Source organism: Mauremys mutica, chromosome 10 (genome assembly GCF_020497125.1).
Source record: "Mauremys mutica isolate MM-2020 ecotype Southern chromosome 10, ASM2049712v1, whole genome shotgun sequence".
Lineage (NCBI taxonomy): Eukaryota > Metazoa > Chordata > Testudines > Geoemydidae > Mauremys > Mauremys mutica.
Window position 1 is genome coordinate 65,608,209 of NC_059081.1, and position 24,381 is coordinate 65,632,589.

The following is a 24,381-nucleotide window of genomic DNA, read 5'->3' on the forward strand; positions in this document are numbered from 1 at the left end:
TACCAGGACTGTTCCTATAAAACTGGGACATCTGGTCACCCTAGCCACTGCTGTAAATGGATGGGGTGTTACTGAACACGTTAGTAAGGGATAAATGTTACACAAGTATTGCATATGGAGTTCGCCTATTGTTTGCTGTTTTAGCTGTTTCTGCCTGGCATTTTAATAGGATTAGCCTGTTAAAACCAGCAGTGTTTTTCTGCAAGATCCTCTGACCTTCCCAGGTCCCTTCTTAACACACCTTCACACCAGCTTGCAACACAGAGAAGCATAGACACATTAAATATGCACTGCCCGTACCTTCTATCAGAAACCCTGGCAACTGTACACTCAGTTGGTGTACTGTTGTTCTTGTACTTTGCACCTCTGTGACTTTGCTGTATCTTTTTATGGTCTGCTTCTATTACCGTCTAAGCCAATCAGCAGAATAGAAACTTCACGTATGAACAAGACACTCTGTTATTGTGCAGTCGAACACCAATATCTGCTCACACAATGGGTAAGGTGAGAAAAGAAGTTGCTTACCCGGAGGAAGGAAAGATCACGGTTGTGTTCAATGTTGGTGATTTCCAGGTTGCCCATGACTACCTCACAGTTCTCATAGTACTTGCGCAACGCACGATACTGCTGCTCAAGATCAGACAGAGAACTCAGCTTGTTCTCAGTACCAGCGCACACTGCAAAAAAAGAAAAAAAATGTATATTATATATAATGATCAGAGACTCAGAAGCAAAGTGGGGAACAAAAGTTGTAGACAAAGATACACCTAACTGCAATAAAAGTCCTGTTTTAATCTCTGTATTATGTCATAAAGGAAAATGTTGCAAGTTGCCTTATTAGCAACAGCAGTGACAGGTAGCTACAAATATTCTCCATAGTAATCTCAGCAGTATAATATGCATGACCAAAGGAGACAATGTTGTGGTATTAACCAGAGAACAAGCAAAAGGCTTTAAAAAGCAGAAATGTAAGAAATATTACAAAGCAATGCATAAGAAAGAAGTAAGGGCAAAATCCTAGTTTCAGTGAACCCCATAGGAGATTTGCCATTGATCATAATATGTCTCTAAATCTAGAAGGGCTATTCATAGTTTTAACGATTTTATGACCAGAAGGGACCAAAGTATCATCTATTCTGGCTTCCTCTCTAACACAAGCCAGAGAATTTCATCCAGGTACTCCAATAACTTGTACTAGACTGTAGGAAGCCTTCCAGAAAGATATTCCAGTCTATAAAGTTTTTGTAGGAAGTACAGAAGGAATAAACAAAGACATTTCCCTTTTCTCTTCTCTATGATGATTATAATGAAATATACACACATATGTTAAGGATCAGGCAAACTGGAAAGACTTCAAAAACATTTTTTGAAGTGTAGTTCTATTCTGAAAACTCACTTTAGAAACGGCATCAAATAGGACAGCCCATGTGTGCTTCTTTCAGTGGTTCCAAACAAAATCTGTTCATTTACAAGTAAAAAGATGTTTTTTTCCCCCCACCTAATTTAAACTCAGACAGATTCTGAAAGTCAAGCTGGTTTCTTTCCAGGTGCTACCTTCCTTAACAATGAAGATTGCACACTGAAAACATGGTTAAAGGAACATGGCGAGATTCATTTTCTTTGAGATGGATTTTCCTTATGTTTCTGGTGAAGCACGCTTTAACTAATATATCATCTTTTAAAGATTTTTTTTTAAAGCAGGTAAGGAATTTTCCAGTTCATCTGCTAATGTTTAGAAAGGTCATTTGGGCAAAGCAGAAGCAACACCAAATGTTCTCAAGCCCACCTTTTCTCCCCTTCCTCTCCCGTTTCTTTACATAGGCCTGACTGCTGCCTCTTCTGCTTCCATTTTCCTGCTGCTGTTACCAGTGAATATCCTCTTTCTGGGCCATGGGGGAAGCACACTTTGATGCATGACCAAGAGTGTTAAGAATTCTGCAGGATAAATTACTCAAATTCAAGCCTTAAAAACATACGGGGAGATCATGTTTGTGTTTTTGTGTATTCAGGGCCGGCGCAATCCATTAAGCAACCTAGGCGGTCGCCTAGGGCTCTAACATTGCGGGGAGGGGGCGGCGACGGCAGTGGCCGGATCTTCAGCCGCCCCGGTTGTCGGCGGTATTTCGGGGGCGGGACCTTCCGCCGCGTCTGTCGGGGGCGGTATTTCGGGGGTGGAACCTTCTGCCGCCGAGGGTGCCAAAAAAAGCTGGCGGCGCTCCTGTGTGTATTTACATATATATTGGTACAAATCAACAATGTAATCAATCAGTCCCTGTCTATGCTGTATTCTGTTAATTCAGAGATCAAAAGACCATCTTAAAATTTAAATGAACTGTAAACATCAGATATTGCTGCATTCATCTCTCTTTGAAGTGTATAGCAAATCATCTGCAAATAGTGGAAAAACAGGCAACTGCCTTGTGTTAATGTGTGTGGATAATTACCGGAGATGCTTAGGAAATGGGTCCACTTCAAAGTCCCCATGAGTGCCTTTATTGTTCGATTAAGGACTCCAAACTGTCAAAGAAGGCCTGGAATTGTATAAAAGATCTTTGGGTCCCAATCCTTTTTATCTCAGGTCTGTTTGAGATTTCATGCTGGGGAAGCCTAAACCATAAGGACAGAGATCCTAGTTCTGACTGGTCCACCCTGAATATAAACATTGGACTATAACCTGTGAACTATTTCTGAAAGAACTCTTTGCATCTACAAAGCTCTCCATTTCTGCTTTGAATCCGAATCTCAAGATTTACTCATATCTGTATGTATGCTGAACTTTTAACCAATTCTCTCTCCCTTTTCTTTTTAAATAAATTTTAGTTTAGTTAATAAGAATTGTTGTTGTGTATTTGGGTAAGATCTGGAATATTCATTGACCTGGGAAGTAATGTGTCTGATTCTTTGGGATTGGTAGAATCTTTTTCATATGATGAATAAGATTTTCATTAATCCTCATCACATTTGACTTGGGTATCAAGGTGGAGACCTGAGGCTGAGTTACATTAAGGGAACTGTGTTGTTGACTAGTGTGTAACCAGTGAGGTATAATAAAAGCTATTTTGTGCTGGCTTGGTAAATCTAAGTATTGGAATATCCATCAGCTTTGGGGATTGCCTGCCCCACTCTTTGCAGTTCACCCTAATTGAATGACCTCAACTGGCTCCCGTGGGATTCCAGTCACACATTCCCTCCTAAAGCACTGCAGAAGAGGGATGTCATCTTTCCAGTTCATGTGACAGGAAGTTCTACTATCCACTAAATGGTGACATTGATTATACACGTTGGCCTTGTCTACACAGCAAACACTGTGCATGGGCTCACTTACCTGAGCGAGCTTGAATCCAGCTAGTGTGGGTGACAACGGCAGTGAAGACTGCACAGCCCGGGCTTCATTGTGGGTGGTATAAGCCCAGCACTGACCCTGGGTACATACTGGGCTCGCAAGGCTACAGCACACTGTCTTCATTGCGGCTGTTACCCATGCTGGCTAGATTCAAGCTTTTGCTGTGCAGACATAGCCAAAGTGGATGTCAAATGAACACAGTGACCAAACTGAAAAGAAGAAAATATTTTTTTCTTTCATCTTTCAATTGTAGTAATCACAGGTGTTTCCTGTAACGATAGCAAGTACAACGTGCTACGTGGAGATGTGGTTTCCTGGGTGACTGTGTCCCTTTAACAATTTTGTTTATGATGCCAGAGTCAGACTCGAATCCACCTCACTCGCTCTTAATGGTGTTGGTGTTGCACAGCTAAACAGAAGTGAACAAACAAACAAACAAACAAAAACCCTCTCCTCGCCCAAACTTATTGTAGTCCAAAAAGTTGGCAGATTGTGACTCTGAATACATACAGGGAACATATCTCATAAATTCAAACATGCCATTTTTACACAGTGACTTTTCAGTGAGTGTATAACCATCCTTTAACATTCAGGCTGGCATTCTGTTCTATATTCAAAGACCAACTCACAGCCACTGAAAGCAGAGTTCCCAGTGAGCTAAATAAAAAATCCACACTTTGAGTGGCTACAAAGTCAAATTAGAAGATATTTTCTAAACGCACTTTTGTCTTGGGTCTCTCAGTCTGTCACAATTTGAATGTTACTTACATTTGTGGGTGAAATTATATTTAATTTCTTTCCTTATGCATTTCTTGTTTCCTGTCAACTATCTCCTTGTGGCCATTCTTGCACATAAGCAAATCTAAATTTAGCCAAGGTTTTGAAACATGGAGCATATTAAATAAAATACCTGCCAGATCAAAATAGCTTTTTGGGAGCCATTCCTAGCTTTAGACTAAATCAATACAAACAAATCTCTGTATGACTAGAGCAGTGGTTTTCAATCAGTGGTCCACAGACCCCTGCGGGTCCGCACCCTATGTCTAAGGAGTCGGAAAAAGATTGTTGTTATGATAGAACAATGATTTTCAAACTATGGTCCGTGGACTCCTGAGGATCTGCAGACTATGTCTAAGATTTCCAAAGGACTCCGCACCTCTGTTCAAAATTTCTGTAGTCTACAAATGAAAAAAAGATTGAAAACCCCTGGATTAGAGGAAAAATCAATAAAATTGGCTGAAATACACACTTTTCAAATGTTTTGGTATTTTTAAACATCAGAAGGGGAGGGATAGCTCAGTGGTTTGAGCACTGGCCTGCTAAACCCAGGGTTGAGAGTTCAATCCTTGAGTGGGCCATTTAGGGATTCAGGGCAAAGATCTGTCTGAGGATTGGTCCTCAGCAAACACTGGGCCAAATTCTGAGCTGGTGTAAACTGGCATAGCTCCACTGATTTCAAGTCAACAGTGCTCTTCCAGTTCATACCAGTTGCAGATCTGACCCACTAGTTATGCAGTATGTATGGGTTTGATCCTACAATCAGGTGCCGATCATGCAAGTGCATAATTACGTTTAAGACTCTGAGCAGTCCCAGTGACACTAAAATCAGGGCCAGAAGCTTTATTACACTGAAGATACTTTTGGACAGATAACCTCCTGCATTAATAATTTCTGGTTGTTGACAGAAGCTAGCAAACAGAATTAATTCTTCTAGTCAAATGAACCTTAAAATCAAATATAAAAAAAATGATTTGCCCCTTTAAAGCAATCTTATAACAAAAGTATTTCAATCCTTTCATTTACAATTTAGAGAAAAATTACCTACAATCCTTTTATTATGTGAAATTGCTCCTGTGCATTATATATGGGCATCTCCTCGCAATGGAGTACTTGTCTAATAGGTGACAGATCATATGTACCCAACAGCGTGCTCTGCCCAGTACCCCCAAATTCAGGAAACAGGAGAAGGTCACTGACTAACTTGAATCCTCCCCTGCATTAAATGGCACAGCTCAGCTGCTATAGCTCTATACAGTGAAACATCAGAGGAGAAAGCCCAAATGCATAATCAGATACACACAGGAAATAGGGTACATAACTCGGAGGGTACAAATTGCCTCAGAATCATATTGAGAAGACTACAATCCACTGCATTGAAGTACATGACTTGACAGGGGTCTATAGGACAAATTAACTCAAAAAGTGGAACTGGAGTACATACTGGAGCAGTAATGGAGCCGAGAGGAAGGATGCTCCAGTGGCTCACGTGCTAGCATGAGACTCAGGAGACAAAGGGTTAATTCACTGATCTGCCAGAGACTTTCTGTATGAGGTTGAGCAAGTCTCTTAGCTCCTCGATGCCTCAGATCCCATCTATAAAATGTGGGTTTTGTTAAGGATAAATGCATTAAAATTGTGAGCTGCTCAGATATTATGGTAATGGAAGCCGCATGAGCACCTACAAGAACTAGATTAGATAATGATTTAGAGAGAAAAAAGTGAAGGTGTAAGAGTTTTAAAATATTTTAGGATGGAAAGTTCCCCAGATACCCTTCCAGCATCTTCATTACCTCTTTTTCTCCCCAAGAAGAGATTCTCCAAAGGCTCCTTCATAGATTACATGCCACTAAATATATATATATATATACATACACACCTGGGAAGCACAAGCATATGAGCGGTAAGTGTATTCCTTATATCCATTACAGGCCTGTATGTTTTATAATTTTAAGGTAATTTTTCAAATCAATACAAGTCAGTTTTTAAGTAGTGATCCAGAAGGGAGCTGGAGTTCAAAAACAAATGTTACTCTCGGCAAAGAAAATAAATCCCATAAAAGGAAATCCCCAGTGTTACACCTTTTCACTGACATTCTCAGCAATGAAGTTCTCAAGGCATCTCTCCTCCCTGCCCATGCAATGAGGCACTGCAGGGTACAATACTAAATGATAAGAAGCTCCTCCAGGAGTGAACTGTCTTCTCAATAATGACAAATCCCCTAATGAGAACCATCCTAAGAAGTTCTTCATGGGAAGATCTAAGGATGCAAGACTTCAGAGTGCCTCCACCCTCCCTTTGCTGGGACTTGAACTCCTAGATGAAGTAGAGGAATCTGATATGATTTTTTTTTTTACTGGAAGATATAACTAGCAATGTAAAAAATGATCCCTGCAGTGACTGAAAATGCAGGTCCTATTTATAATAACAAAGGAGTTCTGGTTTATCCGGAACAATGTCAGAATCCCCGCTAGGAGTCAGAATCATTACGGTTCTTTGTGCAATGCCTACTGTAAATTTCATAAAGCATGCTCATATAGCATGTTCAGATGTCTTTTTTGGAGATACAAGAAAGAATCTCTTACTAGCCTTTCAAGATTTGAACAGAGGCCAAGGCCAAATGGAGAATAAGCTCTTTGGGAGAAGGAACACGGTGGCTTGTGACATATGACATGGAATCAAAAACAGGAGCACAAAAAAAAAAAGGTCAGGAAGTGTATTTTAAACAGTTAGAAAATAGTACTATTTTAACTATGCATTTTTAACTGCGAGTTAAGTGGATTTAACAAGGTACTTAAGCATGCACCTAATTTTAGTGAGTAGCATACAGTCAAATTTAAATTTGAGCACATGCTTAAATAACTTGCTGAATTGGGTTCTGAGTTGCATCTAACCCAGACTTTTATAGAATATATTAAATTAGCCATCTCTCCTATTTTTAGTTCTTATAACAAAAACAATACCTGGCACTTATCTACTGTCACTGCTTTTTAAATTAAATGCAACAATAATGCAAATATTTTAACGGATGTTGTTGCAATATATACTTCAGCACTTATGAACGTTAATACATTTATGCCAAAACATGTCAGCTTTCCCCTGCAATTCAAAAACTTTTTAATCTATATTTCATAAATATAATAGTGCCCCTTCAAAGCACATCACTGTGTATTGTTAAACACATTTATACACATCACCAGAAATTGACTAGAAGCAATAAAATAAAGATCTCATATTAAGAGCAGTCCCAGTAGGAGCACCTCCATTGGTTAAAAAATAATAATTCACATGCCCCTGATATTAGTTGGAGGAGAATTGCCATGTATGTATCATCACTATATAGTTTCTCTTACTGTTGTACCTGCCTTAGTCATCTCTGTGAGTGAACATCCCAGCTTTGATTAGAAATTCACACACCACAGTTGTCACAAGGCTGGTAAAAAGATGAGGGAGAGTGGTTTCTGTATGTGCAATATGCACAGGAAAATCTGTGATTTCCTTACATTTTCCAATACAGACAGACAAGCAAAAAGACAGATTGATCGACAAGCCATAAGTGAAGGATGTACATGTAACGCACAGCTTTGAAAAATAAGTTTCTCTGCAGACAGGTTATCCACAAGCATATTGCGATTTCCTCACATTTGTTTTTATTATGGCAATAAGTCATGGCAGTAGGCACCAATGCACACCTATCATCAGGTTGAAGGCTAAGTGCTTCCCACTCCCTGAGAAGTCCAATATCCTATTAAGATACGTTGTTGTGGTTTATCGCTATTCAAATATGGCTGCCTCAGTTAGAAAATAAAATCAACTAAAGATAGTTTTGTGCAATGTATCCTTTCACTATGAATAGCAGGTCCTAGTAAAAGGATACAAAAATAGGAGAAAGATTATAAATACCATCCCTAACCTCTTCTTATTTTAATTTCTTTTATTTAAGATGACCTGGACTATGCCTTGCTATCCTCCCGAAACCCTACTGCTCTTTCAGCGGTAGTTTATAGCCTAACAGCCACTTTCTTTTATATAAAAAGAAAATGTGGTCTATTACCTGGCTCCCAGTTTAGCTTTTACACTAGAAAATGGGCTATAAGTGGTTGACAGAGCCACAAATTGTTTCCAATAGGGCACCTTGGAACTTCGGATTAAAGGACAGTTCAGAGCATCTTTTCCCCCTTACACATGCTCTCACCCCCTGCCCCAATTATGTCTCTTCATCTCTCACATTAATTTTGTGTTCCTGCCCCACCACCATTTCCCCTTTCCTCACCTACTGACCATAATGAACGAAAGGATTGGTTTGGGGATTTTTTGGAAAGTTTAAATGAATTACCAGTTGTGTACATTTGGACTTAATATTCAGCACTGAAATCACCCGAAAGGGCCAGCCACCCCTGTGACATCATCCAAAAGAGCCAACCATCCATTTGTGATGCATCTTTGGGCAGTCTATCCCGAGCCAGACTCCAGTGCAATTTACTCAGTATGTAGACTTTCACATTTTTCAGTCTAGGGATTAGTCACAAATATTCAAAATTCAGGCTGTTTACACTTGTGATTGGGCAGCTAGGTCACAGACTATAGTCTCTGTTCTCTGACCAGATGAGCATGCAAGCAATTATAGCACTTATATGCATGAATTTGGCTTACTCTTTCCACAGATACTCATGCATGCAACTTTGAAATTAAATTTCCCATTACCATTTTTTCCAGCAACACTAAATCATTCAAATGTTCACTCAAAACTAACAAGTAGCAAGTGTGAACATGATCGAACTGAATTCACTTAAATATTCCAACAAATGAGTTAATTATTTTAGCCTGCGCTAGTGATGATCAATATATATTTAAATGAAGAAATCATTTTCGACCCAATATAACTAGTCTTCTACTAGTTCTAGCTGTTTCTTTTTTAACTCTCCTAGCTCAACAATTGATCTTTTTTAATTTTTGTAATCAAACCTTCTAAGGGCTTGCCTATTCACGGACCTATTCAGCCATTGTTATTCCTGAATAACTTCATGTGTGAATCCAAAAGTAGAATAATCTTGTTCTGGAATAAGAATATCCATACATGGAGTTATTCAGGAAGAGCCCTAGGTAAGTACAGGTAAGCCCTAGGAGATCCACCTTTTATCTTTTAAAATCATCAAAGATTGAGTTTGACTTTGGGGGGGGGGAGGGGAAATCTCATGACAAGGCACTGGCAACGATGCATAAAAATAATTTGTCTCTCTCTACATGAGGTTTTGCTTGAGTGCAGCACGACTTTCATTTGTTGATCGATTTGTCAATCAGGCCGTATATACACAAGACACTGCTTAAAACATCAGACTCATTGATTTCAGGAGACTGTTTATGAAAACAGAACTGCAAGTTCTCTTACTTTGGACAAGGCGAGCTAAACAATAAATACACAGTGCCTCTTTCTCACACAGTTGCAATCTATTTGTATGCTACTCCTGGCAGTAATTTATTTACTTAATTAAATTTGCTTTTATAGACAAGACATTGTCAGGGACTCTTGAAGGAATGGATAAAGTAATGTTTTATTAGCAATCTCAGGCATCAGTGCCAAGTTTCTAAAACTCTCAGAAAAAATTACCGGTGGGTCCTTTAAGAAGCCACTAATTACTGGCAAATTTGGAGTACTTAACATTGCCTTCATTATATCCTCACCTCTTAACAATAGCCTAGATTACCCCTTGCTGTCAAAGACACAGAAAGAAGGGGGAAACTCCCTCCTGGCCTTTTTTATTACTTTACACTCTCCTAGCATCTTCCAGCTAATCAACCATAAACCTGGTTTTTCCTGCAATTAAGAATGTTCTAATTAAGGACGGGTCTCACTGAATTTAAACTATTGTAGATCTCTCTTTTGGGAGGAAGCAAAACTAAGATGAATTCAGAAACCTTTTTTCCTCTTGTTTAAATCTAATGTTTTTGAAGGATGATTCAACTTAGAAGAAGTATATTTCTAGCTGAAGGAATGCTTAAAGTTTTATATTAGAGACGATTAGAAAGTGGGTTAGAAGTGGTGGACAGGACCACAAATTGTTACTTAGAGGGCAGCTTGGAAATGTAGGGAACAGGACAATTGGCTTGGAATTTTCTCTACACGCCCTAATACAAAGCTCAACTGACAAAAGTGGGGATGCCTTCCTTAAGGCATTCTCTATATTACATATTGTTACCATGTTTGAATACGGATATACAGAGTGGAGTAAGATGATACTGAATATGATTTCGCTGTCAACACAGAGCAGGGCAAGGAGTATTCACAACATCATGTCAGCTAGCAATGCTTTCAGCCTCTGGGTTTACCCATGATTAGCTGTCACAATTTATTCTGACCTCCACTGACTGCAAAAGCATGAGAAACAAAGTGGGTGAGATATCATCCTTTATTGGACATGCTTCTGTTGATGAAAGAGACAAGCTTCAAGTCTTCCCTGGCCTGAAGAAGCACTTTTGTCTCTCTCACCAACAGAAGTTGGTCCAATAAAAGATATTGCCTTCACCCACCTTGTCTCTCTAGTATCCTGGGACCAACACAGCTAGAACAACATTGCAAATGCACGGTCAACATCATGCCAGGTAACTTGATTCTTCACAACCTATGTGGTAATATAGGATATACAGAATATAGGAAAGCTCAAGAATTTGAGTGGTGTTAATGATTTTAATTCAATTACTAATTGAGTGAATGGATCAGAAACTGGCCGAATACCCATGAGGCACCAACGCATAAAAATGAAACTAAACCTTTGTCCAACTGAAAAAAGAAATCTTACAGTTTGTGGGGATTTTTTTTTCTTTTTAGTTTGTTTGGTTGGGTGGGTGGCAGGGGGAGGAGTTAGGGTTTTTTGGGTAAGGTTAATGTCATTCATGACTGAAAGAATGAAAGACCTTGAATGAACTTTCTGAATTAACAGCCCAACATTGTTTCCGACACTTTGGCCATTGCTCATTGTTCATCTGGGCTCTCTCCCTTGCAACAAGAGCTCATCAGAGGCTGTCTACTCAGTACCACAAAGATGTCTCTGAAATGACAAAACAGTTTTCAAGGGGCAGTAATTTCTCAGTCCTAGGAGATTATCATGAAGAAGTGATAGGTATTTACAAATATTGAGAGTGACTGTATCTTAATCAAGAATGATTATCAGTGTGTGATTACTCTTTCCTGGGTTGATACGCAGACTTTGCATTATGTCCTGAAAATATCTGTTCATTTTATGTTATAGCATATTTCAGAGGATGTGGTGAACATGTGGGCATCAGTCAAAATGATATCACATTAGTAACTAGATTTATAGTGCAGTGTTTCAAGGATAATTGTTCATATTTGACCATGTCATCCTTTGTTGCCTGGTCATTTTAAATTATGTTTTTCCAGTATTATTTCTCATCTAGTTTCATCATACACATTTTGTCCTCTTCAGTTACAACGTCATAGAGTGAAAACGTGCTGCAGGATGTAAACCATGCACACAGCACTAGAAAGTAGGTACAGACCCTTTAGGCTGTGCCAGCAGCATTATTCCTCCTCAGGGAAAATTGGTTTATCTTGCCTCCCTCCACTTTTCTTTCCTTATTCTGTTCTGTTTTGAGTTTAGGTAGTAGACCCTTAACTCTACTGTAGATTCCAGACTTGACAAGCAATTAAAGCAAACAATTTCCACTCATCGAACTTTGCCAAATCAGTCATCAGCCATCTGCTCTATCATCTGCCTCTCCTTGAGGTCTTGCTGTGAATCTGGAACCGCTTGCTTAGCTCAAGAGGGACAGTACAAGCCTCCAAGCTGGTGGGATGCCATGGGGATGAAGGTGACACCTGGTATGTAGACACTAACAGCAGTCTTCACCCTTTGCCCTAGTTGCACGTTCACCATTCCACTGTTTAATGGAATAATCCTTAAAAAGACTATGATTCAACATACCCTCTCCTCTGTGATCAAAATGGCAAATTCCTAATGCAGAAACTGGATTTGAAAATAATTTAAAATGAAAGACTTCCTTTTAAGTACACACAAGTAAATATGTAACATTTGTATACATAACACATCATGGCTTAGATGGGATGTAACACTTTCTCATCATAAGCAGGAGACCAAAAAACAAAACAAAACAAAAAAACTTGTTCTCCTATAAAATCTCTTCAGCACTCCCAATTTAGTTCCAAATGCAACACGCAACCAAAATAATCAATTGGTAGAGTCTGGTTTATAGACAGGGGTGGCTCTAGGTATTTTGCCGCCCCAAGCACGGCAGGCAGGCTGCCTTCGGCGGCTTGCCTGCGGGAGGTCCCAGGTCCCACGGATTCGGCAGCAGCCTGTGGGAGGTCCGCCGAAGCCGCGGGACCAGTGGACCCACCGCAGGCATGCTGCCGAAGGCAACCTCCCTGCCACCCTCATGGCGACCAGCAGAGTGCCCTCCGTGGCTTACCGCCCCAGGCACACGCTTGGCGTGCTGGTGCCTGGAGCCGCCCCTGTTTATAGAGGCCTACAGACTGTCTCTCCATAGAATTGGTGATTCTCTTCCAGGTCCGGACTGAGGGCGTGACGGTACAAAATAATGTACTTAAAGATTTCCTCAATTCAGATGTTTTAAATACATTGTTCGAATTCCCTTCTTTTCAGTTAATATTTTCTAACCAAAGGAAAGATAACTCCACAGAATAGACCTTTAACTTGCTGATTGAAGATCTGGAGAGTTACTCTTCATCATTATGCTTCCCATTATTCCTTGTCATTATATTTCCCAATATGATCAATAGCATTAGTCACACAAGATTAAACACCTATTCTCTTTTACCACCATGTTCTCCCCAAGTCAGGATATTGCAGGTATTTTTTTCCATGACCGAGGACTTCAGCTGAGAAATCTATTGAAGGATACAAAAGGTCACTCCCCAAGTGAAACTGATCTTCTACCACATTGTCATTTATGATTGATGCAGATAAAACACAAAGTAGCCTAAAAACCTCCTCCTGGCTAATAGATCAATTTTTTATCCGCTTTCTAAATATTGGTGTGCACTCTGGAGCCTTATTTATGTTAACTAAAAGCAACTAAAATATAGTGTGTATTTGGGGGAGTAGCCCCTGGGGGCAGGGAGCATTGGAGCTGCCAAGTCCCCCATCCCCATCACTAAGTAGTAAGGAAGCACTCGGCCCCCACTGTTCCGTAGACATACAACCACATGGAAGAAAATTATACTGTGGCTTTGACCCTGGGAGCCAAATAGAATGGGTAGAGAGATGAGTAGAAGGGAATAGGGCTGCTGAGTTCACTATGATAGCTGCAGAAAATGGGGAACTAGGCCACAAGTATTAGGCAAATTTAAAAAAAAAAAAGACAAAGATTTTAATCTTGGTTGCTCCCCGCATTCCTGGACCCAAGATTTCTCTTTAACCTAGTTTACACTTGCACGATTCTTGTGAGGAAGGCTTGTAAGTACATATAGTATTAGACCCATTTTACCTCTGTGTAGGTAAAAGCCTATATTTGCAAACCTGGATACCTATAGCTAGAACCCTAAATCTGTATTTAGGCACCCAAATGAAGGATGATCATCAGCAACTCCTACTAAGACTAGTGAGGGTCACTGGTGTCCAGTACTTATGAAAATCTGGCCACTTTTGTTCAGGTACTGAAATATGGATCTAGGGACCTCGCTTTCAGCACCCAAGTTTGAAAATAGTGTCCTAAGATTCCAAACTAGAACCTTGGTCACGAAACTTCCAGAAGTTTCCTTAATCCACTAGTCCAGAGTGCTTTCCCAGTATTAACTAACCCCATCTGTGCTCTCACCCTTCATTTCATCAGAGTAAATGTTTGTCTCATACAGAACAGTCCTTTACAATTATAATTCCCAGGATTATCGGGTGGGAAGTCAGCTCTCCTTAGAGAGCACAAGCATGGTTACACCACATATACAGACACACCAACTGCCATCCTGGCTCTCTCTGCTCCGTGAGGTCACTACCAGCTGTAGGAAAAACCTGCCCAACAATGAGAAGGTTTTATGTTGCCTCTTCAGGGCACAAAGGCAGGCAGGTTTCTTGGAGGTAGGGGAAGAAAAGAGAAGACAAGCCACTAAATGAATAACTGTGTAACATGAAAAAGAAACACTTTTGTGGGTGTTTCCATGTGTGTTTTAAACCAAGAACTGATTCACTGAGTGAGACCCCTGTCAGATCTGGGGTGAAGTTGGTACCAAATCATTTTCTTTCCTTATGAATAATAGTTCTTAGTTTGAAAACATGAAGTATTCCTCCCTCCCTCCCCTTCTTTCTTTGTAAAGCTGCCCCTCTCCTAGAGGGCCAAGTGTCTACTTAACTTGCACAGAGCATTGCCTTGGCAATGTAGTAACAGAATTCCATAGCAACTCCAACAATGCTGAAACTCCTTGGGGATTCACACTTTATTTGTCTCTGGAACAGCCAGGGGGCTTTTTTGCAGAGGGGTTGCCTGAATTCTGCACACATTCACTCTACTTAAATGCATTTTAATGAACAGTGTACAAACATACCCATTTCGGGTGCACACAGGGAAGTCTATTCATCCAGTGCAGGCCCAATCCTGATCCCATTGAAATCAACGGGAGTTTTGCCATCAGTTTCAATGGGAACAGGAATTGGGTCCTTGCTGCAGTTTCCATACGCTTTCAGTATATTTTAAACGACACTGGTGACATGAAGCAGATGACCCGATTTTATAGGGACAGTCCCGATATTTGGGGCTTTGTCTTGTATAGGCATCTATTACCCCCCACCTATTGTCTCTATTTTTCACACTTGCTGTGTGGTCACCCTAAACACGATAAAAGTTTCTTTTGGTCATCTTTTTGCAACATTTTAGCATGTGCTTGTGCAAAAAATGCAGCTCAGATTGGGAGTGTTATCAGTGCTTTATTTCACAAGGCGTATATTAATGTAATTGTGGGTAATTATTTACCATTTAAGTGCATGGCAATTACTATTTAGTTACAGGGTAACTATATGGTTACTTGTGATGTAAAAAAAAATGAAATGTTTCCCTGAGACCTACAAAGTACAATTATATAGAACAATGTGTGGAGTAAATGAGCAATTATCGTATAATCCACAGGTCACATAATTAAAAGGCTAAAATGTCTATGATATTTAATTAAATTAAGCAAGGACTTTATTTAACAAGAAATTATATCCAAAATTCTAGCAACTTTGCAACACTAAAACTCGGCGAACTAAAGACAAACATGTGGGAAATAAAGAAAAACAACTGTTCACCAGGGATCAAATAAATTGAGTGTTTAAGCACAGAATAGCCCCTTCAGGGCCTGATAACCTCTTCTCAACTGAGCAAGAGAGAAAACAAAATTAACTGACAGCAATGTTTCTCTCTAACTTCCTCAAGCTGAATGTGCAACTCAGTAGAATATGCCTTTTTTCTTTTGCAAATATCCACAGGATTTTTAAGCTGAAATTAAACTACTGTAATTTATTTTCCACTGATGAACACACAGGCTTAAAAAAAAAACAGGAAAAAACCTTGTCAAATAGACAAGAAAGTTCACATAATATAAGACAGCTGATTAAATAGTACTTAGACCTTTAAGTATTGCTGAGAACACAAGTGGTTGCACAGTTTAATACCAAAGGTAATTCTGATGACTGCATTGTGACTAGCAAGATACATCTGGGGTCTGATCCTGCAGTTCTTACAGAGATAAAGGACTGAGCACTATGACATCAGGACCACAGTTTGGGCACTGTGTTCATGTCTGTAAAATAAGATTTTTTTTTATCTGTCAAGTTTGAGAAAGAATGCAGACTTTTAATTGGCTGCTTTTTTTTCTGAATATTCCCCGTTATACTGAGATATAAAAACAGATTATTAAAGTGCAGATTTCTACATTTTATAGGATGCAAAGCTTAACTATTCTGATCATTACAATGTATAGAATAAAAACCTACAATGTGTTGTTTCTATATTATGTGTAGCCTAATTTTAAAGCTAACAAATATGTTTTATTAGAGACAATCCCTCATTTCTTATATTTTTTAACAGTTCAGCTATAAACAGTGATTCATACAGTATCATCTTGTAAAGGTGTGTATGGATATAATTACACATACAAAGTGTCATAGATTATTAGGGTTGGAAGGGACCTCAAGAGATCATCTAGTCCAACCCCCTGCTCAAAGCAGGACCAATCCCTAAATCCCCCCCCTCAAGGATTGAACTCACAACCCTGGGTTTAACAGGCCAATGCTTAAACCACTGAGCTATCCCTGTAGAATTACATGTACAGAGAGTGGGCGGGCACACACACGCACGCACGCACGCGATCTGTAAGGTGCCCGACCTCCGCTCTGCCCGAGACGCCGCCCCCACTCCACCGCTTCCCCCCCAAGACCCCACCCCTACCTGACCCCGCCCCTGCTCCACCCCCACTTCCGCCCACCCCTTCCTACTCGGTTCTGCTCCATCCCCTGAGCATGCCCCGCCCTCACTCCCCTTCCACGCCACCAGCACCTCCTGCATACCGCAGAACAGCTGATCATGGTGGGTGGGAGGTGCTGGGAGGGAGGGGAAGACGCTGATGGGTGGGGCTGCTGGTAGGGGCTCAACACCCATTATTTTTTCCCTGTTGGTGCTCCAGCCCCGGAGCACTCACAGAGTCAGCGCCTGTGCACATACGCCAGGGGCGGCTCTACCTTTTTGGCCACCCCAAGCAGTCATGCGCGGGAGGCGCCCCGGAGCCGCGGGAGCAGCGGACCTCCTGCGGGCATGACTGCGGAGGGTCCGCTGGTCGCGCGGCTCGGCTGGACCTCCCGCAGCTGCGGACGGTTCGCAGGTCCGGCGGCGCCGCTTGAGCTGCCGCAGTCACGCCTGCGGGAGGTCCAGCCGAGTCGCGGGACCAGCGAACCGTCCGCAGTCATGCCTGCGGGAGGTCCGGTCATACCGGGGCTCCGGTGGACCTCCCACAGGCTTGACTGCGGCAGGTCCGCCGGCCCAGCCTGCCGCCCCCCCGGGAAAGAGCCGCCCCACGCGCATGCTTGCCGCGCTGGGGTCTGGAGCCGGCCCTGACATACGCACAAACATATACACACAAACAGGCCATTTTTCTTCAAATATGAGTGCTTTAAATTAAACTCCTAAATTCATATTTAGGCACTCAAATTAAAGTAGCCTACTTTGCAGAGATGTTGAGCACCACAAATCCCAGCAAAGTCAATGGGAGCTGCAGGTGCGCGGCACCTCTGAAAATTAAACCAGTTTTATTTCAGTGCCTAAATATGGATTTAGGAGCTTACTTAAAGCACGCGGTTTGGAAAATTGGGACCACTGGAGCAATTTATAAACCCCCTGTTTGTTATTCTCAAAGTTTTTGGAACATTTCTTCTGAGGCTGAAACTTATGTACTTGATCTCTGCATGGAGGTGTGTTGTTTTATTTTTTGTGTGGTGGTCGTGTTTAATTTTGAGATAAATCTCTACGGGTTTGATTACCTTGGACCCTGTCTGGTCAGTTCAGAAGGGTAGCGCTGTCACCAGCGTTGTGACATAAACACCAGGCATGGGCCCTGTTCTACACCCAACCCTTACCACTCACTAGTACATTACTCCTGGAGTAGTCTGATTTGCTTCATTAGGATGGTTTGCGCAGTGCGGTGCTATTCAATGTGAGTAAAGATGGCAGAGTTTGGATTTAGAGTAGAGTGTATAGTTTGATAGGGTACATTTTCCACTTAAAGTATGTTCTGAATGGTTTTCCTTGCTGCAAGTTTTGTTCTCTTGTGTCCTTTCATCAGATTTGAACTCTTTGCGTTCTACACTAACAAAAAAATACTGGCTTGAACAAAGAAGCCTAGTCCCCCGACTTATTTTGATTCTTGGTTGTACATTTGTATAGAGAGAAGGGGTTGTTTTGTTGGTGGTTGTGATAAGAAGGTGGTTTGAAAAGTGGTGGCATTTTTTTTTTCATTCTGTGGTTTAGTAGTGATGTTGTTGAATTTATAACCATTGAAAGTAAGGCCACACAATTTATGGCACTGCTATAAATGAAGAAAACCAGCCATAAATCAAAGAAAACAGTTACATAAATGAGCATAAAAGTGCAGGGAAATGTCATGAGAAAACAATAAAATATCTTCCAAATGGTAAATCCCATGAGCAGAAACAGCATTAGTTGTGACTCCTCCAAGACTCCAATAAATAGAACTGTTTTATCAATGGAGTAATATTTGTCCTGAAGCTTGTCTCTCTTCAAACCAAACTCCAAACACTTTGCTGGAAATTATATACTGTAGGTTAAGAGGGAAAACAAAGATTGTGTGTGCACGCATGCACACGCATATGCCAAATATACTCAGAAGCTGTTTTTCAATCCCATAAATTTGTATTTTGTCTTGATCCCACTTCTTTAAACAGAGTAAAGGACTGGGTTTTTTTAAGCTATTGGTGCGAAATAAACGTCTTAAAAATCCAGTGTTTTGCCCTGTCCCCACACAGGAAAAGCTGGGACCTGATTCTCCATTTTGTTTGCTGAAAAACAAAAAAATTCAATTTTTTCAATGAAAACCCAACATTTTTCACAGGAAAAACCTGCCCATTTCTGGAACAGCTCTACAGCACAGTTCTCTCATTCAGAGGCAGCATACCATGTATTGGACAATATGTCCCCTCCTCTGCAGTCAGTGCTCCGGCAACACAGAGGGGAGTTCTGGGGACAGGGCAAAGACATGCCCAGTGGTTTATGTGGCTACACAGATCCACTGGTCAAATTGTCCCATTAGGAGCACAGGATTGTAAGTGGTAGAGCACTGAAAGTTATAACAGCTGCATAATGGCTCTACTGCCAGTGGGAAAGAATTAAGTCTTGTAAATGGACACACACTCCCCCAGTTACTTTCTAGGACGCTACCTTGATATTTAATAACATTTCTATAAATGCCATAATAGGAGAAGTCAGCATTTAATAACAAAATAAAGAACTGTGGATCAATAGCTTTTTTAGCTGAAATTTGTTACAAGGACTGAATGCATCTTAGGGCTAGTCTACACTTACCAGCCGGGTCGACGCGGTGAGTTCGACTTCTCGGAGTTCGAACTATCGCGTCTAATCTGGACGAGATAGTTCGAACTCCGGAAGCGCCGGGGTCGACTTCGGTACTCCACCACTGCAAAAGGCGGTGGCGGAGTCGACCTTGGAGCCGCGGACTTCGATTCCGCGGCGTCTGGACGGGTGAGTAGTTCGAACTAGGGTACTTTGAATTCAGCTACGCTATTCACGTAGCTGAACTTGCGTACCCTAGTTCGACCCCCGCTCTTAGTGTAGACCTGCCCTTAGGTGCTGTATGTCTACAGGTTCTTTATTAACCTCCCTTTGTAAAGCACTTTGAAATGTGCTGATGAAAAGCGCTATGTAAGAGTGTATTATCCTCATCATTAAGACAAGTAAAAAACCAGGTTCTGGCACTGATGAATTTACAAATCTCATTTTAAACTTCAAATCACAAGTGAAAGTAACAAACAATTAGATGGAGAGAGGGAGAAAGGAGGCTGGGTTATAAGAATCTAATGCATCATTACTGCCTAGAAATTAATAGTGGATTTTCATTTATTTAAAATTAAATCAAGAAAACATAAAAAAGAAAAGGCCAAACTTCAATTACCCGCCTACACGGGACATGGTGTGCCACTTTCAGTCCACTTGGTCCCAATATTGGTGCTACACATTGCCCTGGTTGTACACTTCCCTTGAAGGTCTAGTTAATCTAATCTGAAGAACGTGCGAGCATGCGAGGAGGTGAGGGAGGTGTACATGGGGTACGGCATGTGATCCATTTAAAGAACTACTCTATTAACACAAGGCTTGTGACTGGGTTTAAACATTCCTGCATATTCCAGTAATGCAGAAGCATGAGAGATCCAGTTGTCGGTGAGTGGCACTCAGTGGGAATTTACCGATTGCAAAATGTCCTTGAAGCTGCCTGTCTGTTACTGGTAAATAGCAGTGAAGGTCAGTGAATCTAATTTGACAATAATGAGCCTGCTCAGCATTGCATTCTAATAGGGTGCCCCTTGCCTTTAAAAAGAAAGAAGGAAAATATATCAGGCAATAAGGAAAACTACTCAATGACACCACAGAAATCCCATGAGGCAAGGTCTCAAGGAACAGGGCTCTCTTGTTTTCCCTTCCTAATAACAAAGATGATAGAGGTTACAAATGCATTCACTATTTATTACAACAAAAACATGGAGACTGATTGGAATAGCTTAATTAATAACAATTACCCGGAGCAGAATTGCTATTCAGGCTACAGTTCTGAGCATGAAGGAGACACTTGACCCTTTTGCTTCTGTGCAGGGACGGAAGAAATTCCAGGCTAAGTTAATGGAAACTGAGCGGATGAGTGACACCGTGATTCAAATGTACTGTAAACGAACTGAAATGATTCCAATGTCAGAGGAATGCAACGCCCTGCTTTTAGGATTATTAGCCCTGGCTGTGTTTTTACAATATTTGGTCAAACACCTCAGACATGTCACTGAGAAATTTCATATTTCAGGAAAGAAGATTATTCCTTTTTAAAAAAAACAAAGGGGAAATAAAAAGGTTGGAACTGTGCTCGGAGGGATAATATGTCAGTATATCAAACCTTTGCTGCAAAGCCGCAGCTTCACTTTCTAAGCACTGATGGTTGTCAGTGTGATATTCTGATTGTCAGATGGTGATTCTGGATCTAGCCTGCTCTGTCACTTTCTCTCTGAGTCAATGGGGGGGGGGAAACGGTGAAGGACAGTTTATGAAATTCCAATTGTCTAAAGCACTAGAAACCCTTGTCAGTCACAACTGGTTTACTGGCTGAGCTCACCAGCAGGGGGGCTGCATTTGATCGCCTCTGCCATAATTAGTGTCACTGCAGTCAAATGCAATTTATGTTTAAACATACATGGAGGATATGAAGATAATCCCAGCAATCACCACCAAACAACATCAAAAAACGTGGACTTCAAAGCCTGCTGGAAAATAATCATTTCTTCGTTTTAGATCTGTCCACAATCTTCTAATGGAGGCTATTTCTTGACCCAAATGAAAACAGCAATATTCAAAGTGCCACTGTGTCAGCTGGACCTATTCTGACTCTGTCACACTGAACAAAGCCTTACGGCTAGATTTTAAAATAAGAAAATTGGCGTGCCAATAGGTATGCAATTGCCCACTTATTGTGCGCACAAAACTACCGTTTTACATGCAAGTTGAGTTGTTCCGCATGCAAGTGGAAAGTTCAATGCATTTGTGAAAGCTGTTGTGGAAACTGCACACAAATTAGCTGGGTAAATGGAGACCCAGCTTTAAAATAAAGTGATTAAGAGTTTGGGTTTGGTTTGGATTGACACCAACAAGTTTGGATTGTTTCTCCAACCCACTTTGTCCTCTTGGGTTTGTAAAACTGGACTATGAATATCCCGCAAAACAGGGACTTCATAAGATTTTCAGCATCGCCAATTCCAAGCATTCAAAAATCGTGAGTCAGGCTCCAAAGAATCATAAGGATTAGCTTAAAACTCATGAGACTTCTAAAGAAAATAAACTGAGCTCTTTTTTCTTTGCTTTCTGATTTTAGCCTTTAGAGTTCATTCACTCCAAATTATCAAGCTTTTCTCCTCCAACACCAGGGCTAGAAACTAGTTTGTGTTCTTTAAATGACAGCCGAGATTCTCATGTAATCACATGAGTCTGGGAACTCACGATAATATTGCAAGAGTTGGCAATACTGAAATATTCAGAGCTATGCACAAATAAAAAGAAAATAATGGATCTGTGTGGTGGTGGACAGAGTTTTCATTCATATCTGCCCATGCCTAGGATGAGTATTCAGAAGGGTGGGCACATGGTCTCCTCCTCCTGATAAATGGGATAAACTTAGAGCACAGTAAGAGTTTGAACTCCTTGAGTGCAAAGGGAAGGAAACCTCATGGGGGGAAGAGTCAGTGACTCTACATCCCATGAAGAGAGCAAATCCATGGGAAACAGAGATGTAGTTCTCATGAATCCGTGGCTAGCTCCAGAAAACACCTACCCCTCCACCCAACTGGACGACATGATGGAAAACATAGGGGTTGGACTAGATGACTCCTGAGGTCCCTTCCAACCCTGATATTCTATGAACTGCTTGGATCCCTTTCTCACCTGAATGGAATATAGCTTCCCATCTCCTGCCAGCCCTCCCTACCCTGCAAGACACTGAGATGGCCTGGAGAGACTTTACTGATGATTCCAGCAGCATTAGCATCCAGCTGAAGACCTGCAGCACCAGTGTCAGTAATTTGGGACTAAGGGCTTGTTTACACAATGTGCAGCAATGAACACCACCTGAGTGTAAACTGCAGAGCACTCAAAAAAGTTGCACTCTAACTGCCCTGCTTCCATGCTCTAAAGGGACCAAATATGAATCAATGTAGTCCCATTTGAAATAGTACTGCATTAATTCACACTAAGAACCTTTTTGAGCATGTCAGCACGGTCTACACAGGGCATTTAGAGCACAAGCAGTCAGGTGCAGAAGCTAGGAGACATTTTTAGGTGTCTTTTCTAGTTGCATCAGAACTTAGTTAAAATACAGCATTTCTGTCTCACTGAGAAAGACAGAAGTGGCATCTTGTAAACTGGGCAGATGCTCCTAAGCACATGGGATAAGATCAGTTAATCAGGAACAAAAGATAATTATTTTTACCATAAACAAATTAGTCCTTACTCATTGCAGCTCAGAAAGCAGGTATCTTTCAGCAGGCTAACATATTGTGCTCCAGAATCTAAGATTTAATTGCAAAATATCTGATTGTAAAGTTACATTTCAAATTTTGAACAAGTATAAAACAGTAGAGAGATCTCTGCTTGAGTCTTCAGAGAGAGAGTCTAATAATATAGTTCTGAGAGGTGTGAACTGCCCTGTTCATCAATGCATATTAGATCTACAGTCTAAAGATGGTAATTAAACGTCAAAATTGTTAACAATTTCACTGCCAAAGCATACAAAAAAGTTGAGAAAATGTTAGAGCTGGTTGGAAAATATTCTACCAACATTTTTTCATCAGAATATCACAGTTTGTCAAAAACAAAACATTTCATGGAAACTTATCGATTTTGATTAAATGTTTTATGGAAGGTTTCTGAGGTCCATAGTGCACTCTGATCAATTTGAGAGAGAGAAAGAGAGAGACACCTAAATAAAAAATTAAAACCTGATGTTTTCAGTCCAAAAACTGACATTGCAACAACTCTCACTTTCTAAAGCAACGATTTTGAAAAGTTTAGTTTTCCTTCCAACACAGCATAAAAACTGATTTGAAACCATGAAAGTTTTCGGGAAATGGAATTGTCATTTTCTGGCCAGCTCTACAGATGGTCATATCACGAACAGTTACCCAATTGACTATGAATAGTGTCTTGATTTGGAAACTCATTTTTGACCAAATACTTGGTTTGTAGGCTGAGCTTAGCACTATATATTTTTCCAATGTTGAGTCCAATAGGTACCATTTGACTTGGCCTACTGTGTTCCCAACAAACTAGGTTTGAGCACAAAATGTATTATGAAGAGAACTGTTATGTTGCCCTCTCCCCAAACATTACATTATTTGAGAAAACAAGACAATATTTAACAAATAATTTTTGACTGTTTTCTTCATCACAAACATCAGCTGGAAAAGGTTTATGTCTATCCAGGCAGAGGGTGACAAAAGGGAAGTGGAGAAGAAATAAATACCCTACTGACAGTTTAAACATGAAGAAAATACAAGTACCACTGAAGTTTTTCAGATGTTCCCCAGTACCAAACCAAATTTTAGTTAATAATGCAGGTTTTTAGAGTACATCCCTATAAAAAATGAACCACACTTTTGGTGGCAATATGCTGTACATGAGCCCTTTCACACACTTAAAATTTGGCCTTTCCTCTATGCTTACTCCAGTGCCTTAAACTGAAAACTAATTGCCACTGTAGATTTGTTCTTAATTAAACTGCTGAAGTTAGAAATCAGGTTGAATGCTTGTGTGGCTTAGTCTGATGTGTTTCTTCCTTATAACGATTGCAGTTGTTTGTCCTATAGTAGCCTAATCCTCTTGAATGGTAGCAGAAATCAATCTGCAGATACCATGCTCTTGAATCTGCTGCCTGAGATGGCTACTTGCACTTACGGAAACAAATCATTTTACACTACCCTCGCCTATACATTAAGGGGCAAATCTCTTCAACAGTGCGC

General features: G+C 40.7%; 1 protein-coding gene across 1 annotated transcript in view; it reads right to left on the reverse strand.

The window, feature by feature from the left end:
- The window catches only part of ERBB4 (erb-b2 receptor tyrosine kinase 4), a 981,920-nt gene that overhangs the window by 593,026 nt on the left and 364,513 nt on the right, over window positions 1-24,381 (reverse strand). The window contains exon 2 of the mRNA XM_044978382.1: window positions 526-677. Coding sequence (XP_044834317.1) covers window positions 526-677 — 152 coding nt within the window. The remainder of the gene's footprint in view (window positions 1-525; window positions 678-24,381) is intronic.